The 20130-nt window shown below is 41.6% G+C and overlaps 1 protein-coding gene across 1 annotated transcript in view; it reads left to right on the top strand.

The window, feature by feature from the left end:
* Positions 1-17818, top strand: part of LOC140199571 (uncharacterized) — a 254277-nt gene extending 236459 nt beyond the window's left edge. The window contains exons 22-29 of the mRNA XM_072261873.1: positions 1124-1159; positions 2189-2233; positions 2329-2361; positions 5800-5946; positions 6032-6086; positions 7981-8166; positions 12809-12886; positions 16367-17818. Of these exons, the coding sequence (XP_072117974.1) occupies positions 1124-1159; positions 2189-2233; positions 2329-2361; positions 5800-5946; positions 6032-6086; positions 7981-8166; positions 12809-12886; positions 16367-16557 (771 nt within the window). The 3' untranslated portion in view covers positions 16558-17818. The remainder of the gene's footprint in view (positions 1-1123; positions 1160-2188; positions 2234-2328; positions 2362-5799; positions 5947-6031; positions 6087-7980; positions 8167-12808; positions 12887-16366) is intronic.
* Positions 17819-20130: the final 2312 nt, after the last annotated feature.

The raw sequence follows: 20130 nt of genomic DNA, 5'->3' as shown, positions 1-20130 counted from the left end.
TCTTCAATAATGGAAATAATAGCCACCTTCTAGACTTCAAGAACTTAACCAGTGGCTAATAGTGAAGCAAATATCTCCTCAAAGGCCTCCTCAAGTTCTTCTGTAGCCTCCCACAAAGTCCAAGGATGCACTCTGTCAGGCCCTATCAGTCTTAATGCACTATAAATCTGCAAATACCTCCTCTGTAGTAATATGGATGTCCTCCAAAACATGTCCACTTGTTTCCCTTGCTGCTTGATAAACTATGACTTTTCCTCAGCAAAATATTCATGAAAAATATCTCACTCATCTCCTGCAGCTCAAGTCATGGTGGCTCTGCTGATCTCTAAGGGAACTTACTCACTTCATAGCCACCATTTTACTCCTAATTATAACTATAGAACCTCTTGGGATTTTCCTTAACCTTACCTGCCAGATCCATCTCATATCATCTGTTTGCCCTCTTGATTTCCCTCTTAAAATACCTTTAGTCTTTTTTTAGTCATTGAAGGATTCACTCGTCCCTGACCTCCTAAATCCAATGTATGCTTCCTTCTTGATCTTGACAAGAGACTCATTATCTCTTATCCAGGTTCTCTAATCTTGACAGGATGACTCTTCACCCGAACAGGAACATGTTGCTCTTGGTCTGATCCACCTATTGCCTGTTGGCTCTTGCTCCACTACTTCCCTCACTACTTCTACTGGCTATCTGCCTCTATCTTTCAGTCCAAATAAATTGTCTTATCCAAAATGTTGATTGTCTATTCCTTCCACAGATGCTGAATTCCTCCGGTTTTTTGAGTGTTGTTCCAAATTCTAACACCTGCGGCTCCTTGTGACTCCACTTTCATCCTAGCTTGTGAATAATGTGTGTTTTTTTAAATATTTGAAGAACATACAAAACATTACCAATCGACAACCATCTTGATTTTGGCTTATTAAATTCTTCTGGTAAAAGTTCAATGAGCAACAATTCTACTAGCAAATTCATCATTGTTTCTAAAATTGCTGAAGTCACTAAGCAAAGCAGTGTTCCCTCATTGAACAGCAGATTATGATGAATGTCAATCTGGCAACTGAATGACTCACATTTAACAATATGTAATAATCCTTTACAGCATTCTGTACTAATATTTTTCAGGGGGAAGCAGGAAATCCTGGGAAGAAAGGCAGCCAGGTAATAATTGCATCCTTCCCCATTTTTTGTTTCAAATGAACATCAATGACGTCAGTTTCTTACGAACGGAATAATTCTCAAGGCTCCAAGATGATACCCCACTTAATGTCATTTACTCAGTTATAGCCTTGCTTGTTGGTGAATGGATAGTCCAATGCATCACACTCCCAAGATGTTTGGGAGTGTGATACATTGGACTATCCATTGTGATCCTGCAGAGTATTCCACTTCACTTCAACTTTCACACCTCTTTAAACATTTATCCATTTTCTCTTGGAAAGCTATTGCAGCAGACCTTCCCTTTAAAAGAGAAGCACAGTGGTGCAGCTTGTGGAGCTGCTGCCTCGCACCTCCAGCAATGCGGGTTCAATCCTGATCTCCAGTACTGTGTCGGTCATCTTACACATTCTCCCTGTGACTCTGTGTGTGTTTCCTTTGGGTGATCCAGTTTCCTCCCACGTCCCAAAGGAGTCTGACTTGGTTTAGTTGGCCACTGTAAGTGGCCTGCCCTCTTCTTATTACTACCACCAGGGAAGACGTGCAGGAGCCTGAAGATCTACGCTCAGTGATTCAGTGATCCCCTTCGCCATTAATTTCTGAATGGTCCATGATTCCATGAACACTGTCTCATTTTCCCTTTCTTTGCCCTACTTTTGTAATTCATAGTAATTTTATGCCTTTGCATTGTACAGTGCAAAACAACAAAGTTCAGGCCGTTAAGTCAGTGATAATAAATCCGAATCTAATTCTGCTGGGTGGTAGAATGTGGGGAGATTTAATGAGAGCATGGGGAAATTAAAATTAAGAACAGTGCAAGTGTGTGCTCATTGGACTGTTCGTCCATGCTGACCAAGTCTGTTTGAACTTTTCTTTTGTGCATATGGTATGATAAAACTCTAAATAATTTCTGTGCTCATTGGTTTACACTGTGATCATTTGTAAGGACTCTGATGGTGGACAGTGGGATTCTCAGGGCAGGCATGCTTTAGTGTGACATTGTATTTGTTTTGAATTTATTTTGTCATCTAGGCTGAGAGAGGTAGAGAAGGGCCACCTGGATCCCCAGGTCTGCAGGTAATCAACTAAGTATATTTCATAATCACTTAAAAATCACAGCGCTCTTTCAGTGAAGTTTTCATCAGTAATGTTCTGTGTTTCCGTTTCTGCAGGGACTTACTGGTGCCAAAGGAGAAAAGGGAGAGGTAAATTTCTGACCAATAACACAAAGTAAAGCAAGGCAGAGAAAGCTGGGAAGAATCAGCAGGTTAGGCAGCATCTGTGGAGACGTGATTTTTCAGATCAGTGGCCTGTCATCAGGACTGGGAAGAAAAAATGAAATTGTAGAGAAGGGGATGCGGTGGAGGAATCGATGTGGGCAGAGACGGAAAGAGATTGGGTGGCACGCGTGATGGTGTAGGTTGATGGGATTTGGGGAAAACTTTATTAGCTGCTTTATCTGCTGTATGTAGAGGGAGATGAGTGAGGACAGAGGAGGGGGAACAGAAAGTAAAAGGATATGGGGAACTTGATACACAAATCACTAGAAATCTGAAAGAGAGGATTACTGGGACTACTCATAAAATTATGCCAAATGTTTAGGGATATAATAACTGAATTAATATTGCAGGGTGATAAACCTTGTTCAGAACTGTTCCACATACATACTAGGAAGGTTGGTTATTCACGTTACATTCAACGGAGTCCACAAGCCTGTAACCTGTCTAGTCAAAAGAACAGATGCAGTATCTTGAGCTCACATTGGAATAGTGTAAAAGGCCAGAGGCAAAGAAGTCAGAGTAAAGTTGCACTTAAACTGATGTGGGTTTTTTTTTTGACATCTTACCTATAAGTAACATAAGGTGGCAGTTTCCCTCACATTCTTGCAATTCCTGTGCTTTCCCAAAGAAAACATGTCTAGATCTTATCAGCATTTGATTGTTGTGATGTAGGTAGAAAGCAAGGTACACATTGGCTTCCAGATATTACACCCCCTAGAATCTGGGACAGAAGAGAGGTCCCTTGGAGTAACTCAACTCATGAAGGGTTTGGTGAGAGGTTGGAAACTGTGTGGTTGGATTGAGCATCTGAAACTGGCATTTGGAGCACCAGTGACCCGGCTGGTTATCAGTTCCAGAGAGTAAAGCACTAGAGATACTTAAAGAGGCAGTAGATAAACATTTGAAAGATCAGAGAATTGAAGGAATTGAGGCCTACGGTCTGTCAACCATATTGAATGACAGGATAGGATTGAAGGGCCAAGTGGGCCTACTCTTTGCTTCTGTTCACATATTGTCTCATAGAATGCAAACATCCTTGGCAAGGAATGGGGTAGATCCCCATCCCTATTTCTCCTGAAGAAATGCCCTTTCAGAAAGAATCATTTACTCTCTGTGGGTTAGGAGTCACATAAAGATTAGATAGCATAGGCAGTACATTTCCTTACCCAAATGACATGAGTTAAACAGATTATAGTTTTCCAATAATACATTAGTCCAGTAATTCCAATAATCTCAGGTGCCTTAACACTTAGAAGGAGAATTATGCAATTCAGCCGACTGAGTCTGCTTCACTGTTCAAGCATGGCAAAGTTTGTGTCAAATCCCACTCTCCTGATTTCTCCCCTTAACCAATCAATCATCTATTAATTTCTGCCTTAAGTAGAAATGCCTCCACAATCCTCTGTGGCAACAAATCCCATTGATTTACCACTTCCTGGTTGAAGAAATTTCTCCTCACCTCAGTTCTAAAGGGGCAACTGGTTATTCTGAGGTTATGCCCTCAGATCCTGGACATCCCTACAAATGGAAACATCTTGTCCACATTCACTCGATCCATGCATTTCCGTATTCAGTATATTTCACTTACCCTTCTAAACACCAGTGAGTACAGGCCTAGAGCCATCAAACATTCCTCATACATTAACTCTTTCTTTCTAGAGTCATTCTTGAAAACCTCCTCTGGACCCTCTCATTTTTTTTGTCCTTAGATACAGGGCCCACAACTGCTCACAATGCAGATTGTTTACTAAACCTAAAATAAATTCCCCACCTGCCCTAACAGAAGTGGAATTTCTTTCCTGGGATCATTGATGGATCTGAGTTACTAGGCAATTAACCTAAACACTAACCACTGTAACAGCTCACAGTGACAGCCCCACCAGCCCTAGTGGAAGTGGAAGTTCTTTCCTGGGATCATTAGTCTGGATCTGAGTTACTAAGCAGGTCACAACTAACCACTGTAACGGCTTGCAATCCCTCCCTATCCTGCAAAGAAGTAAACACAAGCAAAGCTCCTGCAACTGGACCTCCAATTGATAGAGGGTATGTGAAGTGAAGGGAGAGAATAAATAACAACCATTGTTATTAATAGGTGATTGATTCTGAATAAAGGCAAGAGATATGAGTAAAGTTTGGGATATAGAACAGGGGAAACCATTTTGCTAACAGAGGTTGTAACATTGTGCAAGGCAGGTGACTGAGACAGAGCATTTTGTGCATTGAAGAATGGTAGATGGTTGAATGGATAGAGTGAGAAGGGTTGTAGGAATTGTTGTGGGAGGATAAATGAGGGGAAAACCATGTTTGCAATTTCAAATTAGCAAACTAAAAACTGGAGAGTATGGTTGAGACTCTCCAAGATGAATAATGGAAGATTATATCAAAATTAGAAAAACCACTCCCCCTCTGCAAAAAAAAAGGATGAGGAGTAGGCTAAAAGTGCATTGGTTTATGTCAGTTGTTGATAAATGTTACTCTTGATGACTAACGTTGAAATTACTGAGCACATGAAAAATGTGTGTTTATTCAGCCCAAAAGCTTAGAGGCATAAGTTGGGCTCAATGAGTTGTATATGATTTGTTGAAGGAATGACTGAGAATGCAGGTTCAAAGCAGATTTTCAAAAGGATCCCTGAAAGTCTCACATTGGACATTTATGGCACATGCAATGCATGAGAAATTAAAAAGAATATGGTCAAACCATTTGGGATGTTTAGTGGAAGAAAGATGACAGAATGGAAGAATGGGAAATTCCCTGAACCCCCAATATGTGAATGCAATTTTTTTTGTTCCAAAACAAAATTATTTAAATTTTGGAAATAAATGATATTTACTCATGAAGCCGAATTGTAACAAGGTCTGTGAACCCAGCAGGATGAATAGCTGATCTTGTTCAGTGTGGAAAAATATAACAACAAAATGTCATGGAAGTAATCTGCAAATGTTAAGATTTTAAATTAAATGAGGGATCTGGGAATCTGAATGAACGTCATCAGAGCTGACTTTAAATAAATTCAATTTGTATCTCAAATATGCAAAATATTAAATAAGCTAGCTAATTAATATGTTTGAAGTTTCAACTAGGTATGCCTTGTTGGAAAAGTATAAAGAAAGTGGTAAAGGAAAATTAACTCAGAGGGATGTAAGTGTTGGATTCCTGTATCCCAGAGGCTTGTGGATCTTTAGAATCCCAGAATTTTAGATATAGAGACAGGACAAAAATGTTCAGATGACACTAAAGATCAAATGTGAAAATACTGTGCAATGGAGCATTTTAGAGGTGCTGTATTCCCGCTGCATATCTTCTAATCTCGTGGTTTATCTTCACAGGTAATGCACATTGTTTTTCTGTTTTGATTTTTAGAAAGGGAACACGGGACCATCCGGTGAGAGAGGGATCAAGGGCAGGAATGGTGAACCCGGCACAATGGGCCCTGTAGGACCTCGTGGACCATCAGGGCATAATGGCCCATCTGGACCGCCTGGTGTCCCTGGACTTCCTGGGAAACCGGTAGGTGTTATTGGAAATAGGCTCCCAAGTTGTTTCTCACGTCGGCAAAGCCACACTGAAAATAATTCTGATTTGTTCCAATTAGGCAACGCCGATCACAGACGAGCATGTGATGAAATTATGCAACAACATACTTCGCAGTGAGTACTGACAATTTCCCATGTTGAATGGTAGCAACACCAAAGCAATACAGTGAACGTGTTTTCCCACAGCCCTTTGCACTGTTTCCATGTACTAGCTATGCAGCCCCAAATGTGATTTCTGGTTTTGTTGCCTGTAACTAATAATCTCTGCATTCTTTTCATTATGAATTGGATGATCTTTAGGTTAAAATAGAAGTGGAAAACTCTCTCCACTGTTATTGCACTGTAGCAGCAGTGTATGTAGTCTACAAAATGCATTGCAATTCATCACCTAGGCTACTTTGACAGCATCTCTAAAGCCATCAAAGAAGGTCTAGTGCAGCAGGCAGAAGGGAATTAATTGTACCACCTGCAGATTCACCATCACCCTAATTTGGAAATATATCACTGTCTAGATCCTGAAACACACTCACAGCTTTTTAATCGCCTTCATGAGATGGTTCAGTGCTCTTTTCTCAAGGGAAATTAGCAATGGGCAGAGAACACCAGTGTCTTGAAAACAAGTAAATACATTTAAACTACTTATTAGAAGACCAAGAGGGAAAAATTTAAACTTCAATCAACATTTCTAAAATGGTCCACACACACACACACACACAGACACACACACACACACACACACTCACACCCACATTCTCTCACGCTCTCACACTCACACTCTGCTGGAGGAACTTGGGCAGTATCCATGAAAATGAACAAACAGTTAACATTTCATGCTGAGACCCTTCCCCGGGACTGTAGCTAAAATGGTGATTTGTGGGAGCTCCCTGTTGACCAAATAAACTACTGAGTTTTCCACATGACAACAATGACCTCAGGAGTACCTTTAAAGAATTCCTTACAGGACACAGTTACTGGGTTGTGTTGTAACAGCATATGCCAGTTCAGCTGCCTCTTCTAATGCTCCTCACTCTGTATGCTCATTAATATGAGCAGAAGCAAAGATGTTTCTCCTGGAGTATGGAAGCAAAATAATCTCAATTCACTTAAATTTATTTACAGCTTATTTAGCAGTGTTGTCAGAAATACAATATTACACTGTCAATTTACCTTCTACCACTGAAAAATGGGGACCCTTGTCACGAGAAGCCATTGGGGCTGTATACTTGAATTTATTATTATTGTGCTGTTACTACAGCAATCCTGCCTTTCAGTTATCAATATATAATGTTGTGGCTCAATAAAGTTCTGTCGAAATTATTGGCAAAGGCTGCAGGGAGACCTGATACAAGTTTATAAGGTTATGTGAAGCATAGACAGCCAGCCAGTATCTTTGTCCCAGGGCTGAAAATACTAGATGGCATGCCTCTAAGGTAAGAGGGAGTAAGTTCAAAGGAGATGTGCGGGGCAAGTTTTTAACATGAAGAGTGGTGGGTAACTGGAATGTGCTCCCAGGCGTGGTGATGGAAGCAAACATGGTTGAGGTGTTTAGAGATTATAGATAAGCATATGAATGTGCAGGGAATGGAAGGATAATGATATTCTCTAGGCAGAAGTGATTAGTTTAATTAGGCATTTAGTAGCCAGTTTAATTAGCTCAGCACAACATCATGGATCAAAAGGCCTGTTTGTGTTGTACTGTTGGCACCCAGTACCTCACCCAGGGGCTGCTCGTCATTTCTGAGGCTGGAGAATGTGGATGAGAAGATTGCCCGATCAAGAAGCACGTTGGAATGGATTGCCCTCATTGGTGAATTTCATGCAGGGGATGTAGATGTAATCAGGCCAAGGCTGGTCTTGGCCTGTGACTGATTGGAAGACCCCTATCGACATGTTCCTTGAGATTTTTTTTATGCATAGTGAAACATTAAAACTGATTTCACCTTTACAGAATAGTAGATGCCTGTGAAATATTAAGAAATGTCAATTTTACATCCTTCCTATTACACAGCTCAGTTGCCATCACTGCTTCAAAGCATGAGACCAAGTTGCCAGTGTGAAGGAATTCAAGGAGCTCCTGGACAACCTGGTGCTCCGGGGCAGCCAGGACAGAGGGGATTACCCGGATACCCAGGCCGAACAGCCAAGCGAGGATACAGAGGGCTACCTGGTATGCCTGGACTACCAGGAATGAAAGGTACACAGAAAAGAAAATTCCTAGAAGGTGTGGTTGGGAACATTAGAACAGTATTAAACTAAACAATAATATCAAAGCAGTAAGACTCCAACAGTCCACTTTCCAACCATTTGGAAAATTCTGATGGTCCAGCGTCTAGCTTACCTGGTAACATTTGCAAACACCACTCACCCAGCCCTGTTATACACACTCTTGCCCACTCACCAGGTAACATTTGCAAACACCACTCACCCAGCCCTGTTACACATACCCTCTTGTCCAGTCACCTGATCATGTTTACCATCACCACTCTCTGAGCCCTGTTACACACATTCTTGTCCACTCACCAAGTAACGTTTGCAAACACCACTCACCCAGCCCTGTTACACACACCCTCTCGTCCACTCACCTGGTAACGTTTACAAACACCACTCACCGAGCCCTGTTACTCACACCCTCTCGTCCAGTCACCCGATCATGTTTACCATCACCACTCTCTGAGCCCTGTTACACACACTCTTGTCCACTCACCTGGTAACGTTTACAATCATCACTCACCCAGCCCTGTTACACACACACTCGTCCACTCACCAGGTAATGTTTGCAATCACCGCTCACCGAGCCCTGTTACACACACTCTTGTCCACTCACCTGATAATGTTTGCAATCACTCACTCACCCAGCCCTGTTACACACACTCTTGTCCACTAACCAAGCAACATTTGCAATCACCACTCACCCAGCCCTGTTACACACATTCGTATCCACTCACCTGATAATGTTTACAATCACTCACTCACTGAGCACTGTTACACACATCCGTGTCCACTCACCTGATAATGCTTGCAATCACTCACTGACCCAGCCCTGTTACACACACACTTGTCCACTCACCAGGTAACGTTTGCAATCACCGCTCACCGAGCCCTGTTACACACACTCTTGTCCACTAACCAGGTTCCCAGTTTCAGCTTTCCCCACCATTTGCAGGGTCCTAGGTTCCTGCTCTCCCCTTGCCAGAGCACCAGTTCGTGCGTTCCCTTTAAACTCACCTGATTGTATTAACTGTGCTCCCTTGAAACTTACGGGCTTCACTGAAATGTTACTGTCTAATACAAATTAAAAGTGTGTTAAAGGAATAATAAAATAGCATCCAATAGACAAAAAAATCTTAGGCCAGCCCCTCAACGTTTCAAGCATGCTAGAGTAATGGAGTTTTAATCACTATCCCTGATTTAAGGTTAATAATTGTGTATTAAATTTTGTTGTGGATCAGTGTTACAAATTTCTACCACCTGAGGAGGGCTGAAAATCATTCCTGGAAACATTCAGCAGTTCAGCCGGCATCTCTGAAAAGAGAAGCAGTTATTGTTTTAGGCCAAGGAGCTTGATGAAGGAAAGACCAGAGATGGCAGCATGGATCATAATGGAGACTCCTTGTGGTGCACAAACACGGCGGCGCCATCCCAGTCCTGTTCACCAGACCTGGAACACCTTGCGATCAAGTGTCGTCCATTTTATCTGTTGCGGAAGATTTTAACGATCAGCTTGGTAGTGGAATACATCCTACTTCAGGCTAGTGTAAAACAGGCTCTTCATGAACCAAACGCTGTAATCAACAGGCACGAAACAGCACATCCGGAAGCCTTCCTCATCATTTTGGGGGGTCTTAACGAGGCCAGCTTGAAAGAGTCTCCAAATAATTATTACCAACAAATCGCTTGAAGTGCCAGAGGGTCCAACACACTGGGCCACCGTTACACCACCATCAGAGGTGCTTACCATGCGATCCCACGGCCAACTTTGAAAAGTCTGATCGCCTGACTGTACTTCCACTCCCTGAATATAGGCAAAGACTGAAGGCTACAGCACCAGTAGTGAGGACCAAGAAGGTATGGCCAAGGGAGGTGCAGGAGTGCTTACAGGAGCACTTTCAATTGATGACTGGACTGTATTCAGGGATTCATCTTTGAGTCTGAATGAGAATGCCACAGCTGTCACTGACTTCATTAAAACCTGTGTGGAGGAGTGTGTGCCTACGAGAACTTACTGTACATTCCCAAACCAAAAGCCGTGGATGAACCAGGAGGTTCATAGTCTGCTGAAGGCTAGATCTGTGGCATTCAAGTCTGGTCGACCCAAGTCTGTATAAGAAGACAAGGGGAGGGGGGAGCTATTTCAAGAGCTAAGGAACAATTCCAAGCGAGGTTGGAGGCGACATCAGATGCACATCAACTCTGGCAGGGTTTGCAAGGCATTACTTCCTACAAAGCAAATGCAACATCATGAATGGTAGTGTTGCTTCACTCTCAGAGGAGTTCAACTCCTTTTATGCTCGCTTTGGATAAAACCAAAATTGTGAAGATCTCTGCTGCACCCAGTGACCTGTGATCTCTGTCTTGGAGGTGGACCTCAGGCTGTCTTTCAAGAGAGAGAACCCTCGCAAGGTTCTCTCTCTCCAATAGAGTTCCTAGGAAGGCTCTGAAAACTTGCTCCAAACAACTGGTGCATGTGTTAAAAGAAATTTTCAATCTCTCATTGGTGCAGCCGGAAGTTCCCACCTGCTTCAGAAGGGTAACTATTATACCAGTGTCGAAGAAGAGTAGTTGAGCTGCCTTAATGAAGACTGTTCAGTAGCTCTCACATCTAAAGTGATGAAGTACTTTCAGAGGTTGGTTATGGCCAGAATTAACTCTTGTCTCAGCAAGGACCTGGACTCTGTGCAATTTGCCTATTGGCACTCTAGGTCTATGGTGATCATGATCTCGTTGTCTCTTCTCGTGGTCTTGAATCACTTGGACAATACAAATACCCATTGTCTACAGCTCAGCATTTAACATATAATTTCTACAATCAATTGTTTAATACAATCATTCTCCAGAACCTGGGCCTCTGTACCTCCCTCTGCAACTGGATCCTCAACTTCCTAACCGGAAGATCACAATCTCTGCAGATTGGAAATAACATCTCCACCTCGCTGACAAACAACACTGGTGCACCTCAGGGATGTGTGCTTAGCCCACTGCTCTACTCTTCCTACATTCAGGACTCTGAGACTAGGTGCAGCTCAAATGCCATCTGTAAATTTGCTGACAATACAACTATTGTTGGCAGACTCTCAGATAGTGACGAGAGAGCATACAGTAGCGAGATATATCAGCTGGTTAAGTGATGTCACAACAACAACCTTGCACTCAACATCAGTAAGACCAACGAATGGATTGTGGATTTCAGAAAGGGTAAGACAAGAGAACGCACATCAGTCCTCATAGAGGGATCAGAAGTGGAGAGAGTGAACAATTTCACGTTTTTGGGTGTCAACATCTCTAAGGATCTATCCTGGGCCCAACGTATCAATGTAGTTACAAAAAAGGCACAATAGTGGCCATATTTCATTAGGATTTTGAGGAAATTTGGTTTGTTACCTAAAACACTCACAAATTTCTACAAATGTACCATGGAGAGCATTCTAACTGGCTGCATCACTGTCTGGTATAAGGGTGGGGGGGTTGGGTGGCTACGACACAGGATCGAAGTAAGCTGCAGTGAGTTGTAAACTCAGTCAGCTCCATCATGGGCACTAGTCTTTGTAGTATCGAGGCCATCTTCAAGGGGCGATGCCTCAAAAAGGCAGCATCCATCATTAAGGTCCCCCATCACCCAGGACATGCCTTGTTCTCATTGCTACCAGCAGGAAGGAGATACAGAAGCCTGAAGACATATTCTCAATGATTCAGGAACAGCTTCTTCACCTCTGCCGTCCAATTTCTGAATGGACATTGAGCCCATCAACACTACCTCTCTCCTTTATTTCCATATTTGCATTACATATTTAATTTAATTATTTAATGTTTATATAGTTACTGTATTTCACAGGTTTTTTTCTTTTCTATTACCATGTATTGCATTGTACTGCTGCTGGAAAGTTAACAAATTTCACAACAAATGCCGGTGAAAATAAAACTTGATTCTAATTTCGCATGTGGTGTGATTACATCCAGAAATAATTGCTACTGTGGGTTACTCCAGGTGAAATAAAGATTGGAAACACAACAGACTGCAGAATCTGAAGGAACTCAGCCACTTGCGCAAAATCTCGGGGGGGAGGGTTGATGGGGGAGTATTGTCGACATTTTGGGTCAAAACCTTGCATCAGAAATAGAAGAAATAGAGATTGGATTGGATTGCACTGACTCTTATCAGCAGTAAGCCATCAATTTATAGACACAACCAATGGACTTTTCAGAAGGACATGTATGGACGAGATTACTGGGTTAATTCCACCAGTGAGCCTGTAGCATCTGCTATGAAGTCTTCTTCAACCATTTACTCTGGATAAAATCACTGGATTAAGGTCAGTCACATCTCAAGTGCCAATGTGCACTAAAAACTAGGTACAATAAATTACCTTCCTCAGTTTTTATAACTGACTTTCAGATGTTGAAACATTCAAGTGAATATCGGAGAGTGTTTTGCTTTGGAACCAAAGCATTATGCAAATGAGATGTTCCAATTTTCATCACCAATGCCAATTACTATCATTTTGCCTTCTTGGCTAGTAAATTTAATGGAAGTGTTGTTCTGAAAAAGCAAGGCTTAAAATTGAACAAGGTACCTGACACTTATGTGCTTTCTTCTCTATGACAATTCTCTATTTTTTTAGGCGAGCAGGGGATAAAGGGAGACAAAGGTATGAAGGGTGAAGAGCACCTAGGGTTACCAGGTCCACCTGGACAAGCAGGTAAGATGCAGGGAGTCTTCAACGACATTCCTATAAGTTGACACAGGGTTTTTTGTGTTCCATGTGTTGTGCAGTGAGTTTGTAATCAAAAGGAGATACGGTATACTGTACTCGGGGTCAGCCTCAGGGTGTCAATTAAAGGAGATGGGGATGATTGTTGAAACATGCTGGCATTGTAAACTGGAGCTCTCTCAATAATGCCACTGAGGATCTGGAAATTTTGTAAGCTGGTTCATTATTGTCACATGTACAGAGTTATCGTGAGACGCAGTGTTTTGCATGTCGTCACGTCAGTACATCAAAGTAGAACAAGAGGAAAACCGATAACAGAATGAAGAACCTAGTGTTAATGTTACAGAGAAAATGCAATGCAGGTAAACAATCAGGTGCACGGGCCATGACAAAGTAAGATTGCAAGGTCAGAAGTTCATACAAGAGTTATGTTCAATAGTCTGATGACTGTGGGACAGAAGCTCTCCTTAAGCCTAATGACACATGCTTGCAGGCTTTTGTATCATCTGCTTGATGGGAGGGGTTCCTGGAGAAGAGAGAATAAAACAACTTTTAATTTTATTGATTTATTCCCATGGCTGGATTCTAAAATCATGCCAGCAGTAGTGCTTTAATAATGCGGAAGCTACTGCCAAACTTGGAATAGCAAACAAATTTACTTGTCTCATTCAATGTTGATTTGAAGAGAACCATGGTTCCATTTGAAGAACAACTTTGCTTCAACTTTTCTTGAACCTATTGTTATCAATGGTAACCATGAAGCTACTAGATTTTCTTACAAACCTACTTTGTTCACAGAAGTTCTCACCTCCTTAGGTTTGTACGTAACCCCAGACTCATGACAGTGTGAATGGTTTTCTATGTTCTTTCTCACAACAATGAAACAAAGAGAACTGTGTGGTTGAAAGCTGGTTGAACTTGAAGTGGAAAAAAAATTGTACCCATTTGCACTGGGTGGGAATTTTATTCCTTTAACACTAAAAATATTACTTTGGTATGAAACTTCCCCAAATGCTATTTCAACAATAATACCGAGCCCAGTATTTGTCCCTAGCATGACCTTCAGTTCCATTGGCTAAATAATGATGCTTCCTGGTACTAACCCTATTCCCTCTATAACCATGCCAAGTAAGGGGCAATGTTCAAGCTTCATTCTCAGGTTTTCTCGTCTCCACACTCGTCAACCCCACTTCTCATTTCATACACGGCTCATGATTAAGGCTGACCCTTTCTTACATTCTCAATAGACTTTATGGCCTCCAGGCCATCTTCTAGTGGGAAGATGTCCCCCATTAATAATCCTGTTGCTGGATGGCATGGAGGATGACAGTAGGTGAAAGAGAATCACAGGCAGTCACTAGGACCATAGAGGGCTGATAACCCAAGAGCCTTTCCACCCGGAGATGATAGCAGTTCATGCACAAAGCCAGACTTCTATGAAGAACGATGTCAATCAGCTTAAGCTCTACCAAGGTACTTCTCACTGTGAGTAGTAAATACTGCCCTCACACATGAGTCAGGATTACTTTACCCATGGGAATCAAGGTTGAGAATTAACCTGAGATTCCCAAGCAGCAGGAATATTCCAAGCTGCCACTTCTGATCTCTACCACACTTAAAGTTTGTTGCTGGGAGGACACCCTTTCTTCATACTCAAGGTGTGAAGATGTCATCTATTCCTGCTTAAGTCCATAGGAATACAAATGGGAATAGGAATAGTGAGCATAGAGATTTGTTATCGTTATGCGTTTCCTAAAAGTACAGGAAATCATGGGCTGGATTCATGTAATATTATTCCTTATAGAGATCTCCCAACAACCTCCTGCTAGGAGGACCTGGCTGTTGCCATGTACAAAGAACATGTCCCTTATAGGTACTAATCTCTGCCAACATGCTAAGAGTCCCTCTTAGCCCTTGGTAGCACTCCCTTCCTCTCTCCCACAGTAGAAGCATCCAACCATAACAGGAAGAGTGTTGCTTGTATTGTGCATATCCCTTTAGGGTCCAGCTCCCCAGATAGTAGCTATGAGGCCAAATGTGATTCAACATAATGATGCAGACTAAAATAGATTTTCTGAACTGGATGAGACTGTCCCAGGAATGTTGCAATCATTAAGTATATGTGTAAGTGCAGGGCTGACACTTGATACTGTTTTGAGGGCAGTAAAAAGTGGGTAAAGAATTTCTTAGCTGTTGACCCTTGAAAGCCTATGAAATAACTGAGCAAGTGGCTCATTGGCTAAGAACAATTAAAGGTGAGCAATAAAGGCCACAGCTGAGTTAAAAAGAGAAGGAAGTCATAGAGATTACATGTTAGTTATATTATCCTCTGTACACTGACAAATGCCACTAATATGGTTATCCACCCTGGGTAGGTAAAGGAACAAGTAAGGATGGTATTCAAATGGTGAATGATTTGGAAATGTGTGTCCTTTTTTACACTAGTCACTGAAAGAAAATGCAGGTGTATTAAGTAACTAAGAAGGCAAATGATATATTAGCCTTCATTGCAAGAAGCTTTCAATATAGGAAAAACAATGTCTTACAATAATTAAGACATTGGCACCGTGGTAGCATGGTGGATAATGCGATGCTATTACAGCTTAGGGCATTTCCAGAGTTCGCAGTTCAATTGCAGTACCGTTCTGTAAGTAATCTCTGCATGTGGAATGGATGGGTTTTCTCCACAGTCCAGACAGGTACCGGATAGGTTCATTGGTCGTTGTAAATTGTCCCATGATTAGGTTAGAGTTAATCGAGTTTGTTAGGGGTTGCTGGGGCGGCGTGGCTCACAAGGCCAGAAAGGCCTACTCTGCACTGTATTGCTAAAATAAAAAATAGTTATACAGGTCACACGTTTTAGTCGCCTTACCTAAAAAAAAAAAGGATGTACATGTGGCAGATGGGGTGCAGCAAAAGTTCTCCAGGCTGATTACTGGGATGAATGTTCATACAAAGGGAGATTGGTTTGGCAGGACTGGCAGTCATGAGAATTTGGAAGAATGAGAGTGGAGCTCCCTAAAATATACAGAGTCCTGGCAAGGCTTTATACATTTGATGATCCTTCTGATTGGAGAGCAAGCTCCACCATAAAGGATCACAGGCTCGGAACAGAGTGTAAGGCATTGAAGATGTAAAGTGAGGAGAAAGTTTTTCACACGATGGATGAAGAAGCTGTAGAACTCTACACAGAAGGTGATGGTGACAAAGATACCAAATATATTGAAGGAGGGGAATAGACACAAAAGGCATCAAAGGGTTTAGGAAGAGGGATGGAATTTACAATGGAGATAGAAAATTAATCACAATGGTAGAAGAGACTGAGTAGCCAGTTCCTGCTCCTGTACTCTGTTTCTGGTCTTCTGCCTTTTGTCTATATTTGCCTGTGTAATGAGTCCAAAAAGCTTACAAGGATTATCCCTTTCACGTCTACCATACATTACGTAACAGCATTGGTCAACATTCCAGGGCTTCCCGGGCTACCAGGTCCTCCTGGTCACGGATTTCCAGGGGTGGATGGGGAGCCAGGGAGAAATGGAGCACCAGGAAATCCAGGGAAGCGTGGTCCACCAGGAATGCCAGGCGTCTGCGATGTATCCAGCTGCTACAATTCCTATGACAGTAACCAAAATCCATACATCAAAGGACCCAACTTCTGAGGGTGAGGAATAGTTTGGTGTCTGTGAGCTGAATCTCAAAGTGTCATCTCATATGCTGCCGAAGAGGAGGAACCAGTCTCAGGAAACAAAACAACCATCACAATACCAGTCAGCCAGTTACTAGAGGTTCCATCTTTCATCTTGGTTTGCTACTGATTTCAGAATATTTCAATATAAACATTTTAAACACATGGCGTGCTGTGCATGTATGTTTATCTCCTGGCATTTTTAAAAATAAATTTTGATAACAGCTTTATTATTATCTGTGTACATCATTTTTGCAGATTTAAGTGGAGTGTCTACAATGTGCAGATTTTCAGGGGGTAACTTTGATCTTGGCAAGTTGAGCCTAATGGTTCACCACAGTAGAACTCAGTGATTATCATCTTATTAAAACCAATGGGCAACTGATCCAGTAATAAATGAGTCATGATATTGAATGTACCCATTCTAGAGTCCCAAACTTAAATCTTATTACTTTGAAGTACGATGAATTCTGGTTAATTAGGCCATTCGGTTAATCAGGGCAGCTGGTTATTTGGGACAACTCTTAAAGAGCAAAAACAAATGGAGAAAATTGCTGAGATTCCCTTCATTCATTTGGGACACTATGCTGCTTAATTGGGACAGGAGACTTGCTGAACAGGTTCTAAATAGCATCAATGTGTGGCTGTTAGACGTTATACCATGCTTCGATCAAACTGTTTTAAATAGTGTCAGTTGCCTGTGTTTGTGTTCTAAAAAGCACTGATCTTTATCACTGATAGTTGGTGAGAAATAAGCAATAAGACAATTCAGAGCTGTTTTGCCCACTGCGGTTTCAAGCATTGAGGCTTGGGGATGCCAGAAATGGCCGGGAGTGAAAATGTAACAATTTCACTACTTCAACAGTTTAGAAACTATGAAGAATTCTAAGGCATTGACAATCGTCTTGAATGTAACCTTTAGTCCCATCAGGCACTCAAGTCTCACCTGTGGGTTCAAGTAGTGGCCACACCCCAATATACCGCTTCAACAGGTGGGCTAAACCAGGTCTCATAGTCTGTGAGATAGGGACATGCCTGTCCTAGCATGTGAAGTCAGCTCTGGCGGACTGGGCAGATGAGATTTAGAGTGAGATTCAACAGCCAGAAAGGCAGTTCTGCAACATTACTTGGAGAGTGAAGGGCATGATCATCCACTGCATCTGGGAAGACCCCAGCTGTGATGACTACTTGTCCCACTGGACCTGGATCTCCAAGGTCAAGACAGTGGAACTGTCCCAGTGCAACAGCGTTTTCACTTTAAAGATGCCCGCACAGGTTTCCTGTGATTGTCGAGACACAATGGACAACCACCAGTAGTATTGGTAGAGTTCTAATTTGTTCTGTATTTTGTGTAAATAAATAATTTGTTGCTCGGTTAAATAGTAGCTTGATTTTTTTTTATACTTCTTTACCTATTTCCATGAAACTTTGGCTAATTGGGGCAGCCGCTTAATTGGGCCAAAATGGCCTGGACCTGATGTGTCCTAATTATCAGAATCCACTGTATTTACTTGAGGGGGATTAAATGGTATCAATTGATGTTCAAAAGACAAAATTACTTAACTACTTTAGTCTCTTTTACAAAAGGGTTTTGGTGTCAATAATCACTATTTCAAGTAGCGTTACCCCCACCACCCACCCCCAAACAAGGAAGAGATGCAACAAATGAAACACAATAAGCACAGGAATATTATTTTACATGAAGCTCATTTTATCATAACAAAGGTTATAATTCTGAAAAGGATTTGCTAAACACACTACAACTCTTAAAAACTAGGAAAGCATACCAGTGAGTTGCAGATGGACAAATTGTCTGTTACAGAAGGATGCCTCTGGGGAGAGATCCTTCCTGGACTGAGGGTGGGGGGTGGATTCTACTTTCTCTCATCTTTAACTCCCAACACTTACTTTATTCTAATTATACTGCTTTTTATCATTCATCTAGTACTGACGTAATCTGCAGGTGATGTTTCATAACTGTATTAAGTCAAGTGGATGGAGCTCCTTGATTAGGTTAACATAGACAATTCCGATGACAGTGGCCAAAATCCTCACAACAAAAGAACCAACGTACTGTAGTTGTTTCTACTCATTAGGTTATAGGTCTAGCTAGGTCAACATGATCAGTGTTGTTTTTCGTCATCAGGTTAAGAGGCTGAGCAAAGACTACTAGTTATAAATTTAAACTATTTAATAGTAAGCATTTTGAACCTTGGGCGGTGCCTTCTGCTGTGCTAGAAAGCAATAAGCATCCTGGGCCTGGAGAATGAAGATCCATCACAAATGAAGATCAATCAAAAAAGCTGTGGATGCTGGAAACTCGAGATGAAAACTAAAAATGCTGGAAACTTTCAGCTGGTCAGGCAGCATCTGCGGGAAAAGTAACAGTTAATGCTTTAGATCAAAGACCATTCACCGGTATTGAGCAAGGGTCTGGTACCTGAAGCATTAACTTGGTTTCCGTTTGTCTGACATGCTGAGTGCTTCCAGCATTTTCTGTTTTCATTTAAGCTATCTCAATTACTTTCTGACCATCATGGTATGGATTACAACACAGAAGCAGGCCTTCTTACCCATCATGTCCAATCTGTATTCTATGACAGCAATTTTCTAGTTCCAGCCACTGGGTCTTTCTCTGTAGTCTTTACATTTCCATCAGAAAGGTGACATCTCACTTCCAGCACATCTGTAGGAAATGCGTTCCAATTCCAAATGTGCTGTGTAGAAGAATGGTTTCAGTGTCTTACTGTTTCTAGTTTAATATCTTAAAAAATGGTACTTAAAAGTATCTGAAGCTTACAAATAATTTCCCCTTAAGGGCTCAGAAGGCCTGCCATGCATTTAGTTGCCAGTGGTACACTGGAGCTCACATAATTAAATCTTGACCTGTTCTGATGTAACAAATGTCAACCCAGAAGAATAAATGAACGTCCAAAATAATGTTTGGTCTACCTACACTCAGCAATGGAAAACACCGAAACGTATTGATAACAGGTTTGAAGATCTCAAAGATTCAAAGTATATTTATTATCAAAGTATGTATGCAGTATACAACCCTGAAATCTGTCTTCCCGCAGAGAGCCACGAACAAAGAAAACCCTGGAACCTGTTCAAGGAAAAACATCAACCCCCCCCCCCCCAATGTGCAACAAAAACAAATCACAAATGGCAAAAAAGAAAAAAAAACAAGCGAAAAACACAGAAAATAAAACACAAAATCGAAAGAGTCCAGGCATATTCAGTTCAGCTCAGTTCAGTTCGATTTAGTGCTGTGTCTATATCCACCTTCCTTGTTCTCCACTGATATTATTTATCTCTAGAGAGGACAGAATTGAAACTTAGTGATATCCATTGGCTAGGATTCATTAGCTAGGCATTAACCAATCAAATGACTTTGTTTCCATGGCAGCTAAAATTTGTGGTTGCAGATGGTAAATATTTTATTTGAATCAGTATTTAAGACTACCTTTCAGGAAGTAACAGTGTGCCATGGGGTCATTGCTCTAATACTACTTTGTTTCATACAGATATATAACAGATGGACTCT

This window comes from Mobula birostris, chromosome 1 (assembly GCF_030028105.1).
Source record: "Mobula birostris isolate sMobBir1 chromosome 1, sMobBir1.hap1, whole genome shotgun sequence".
NCBI classification, from domain to species: Eukaryota; Metazoa; Chordata; class Chondrichthyes; order Myliobatiformes; family Myliobatidae; genus Mobula; species Mobula birostris.
Note: the sequence above shows the minus strand (reverse complement) of the source record. Positions and strands in the feature narration are given on the sequence as shown.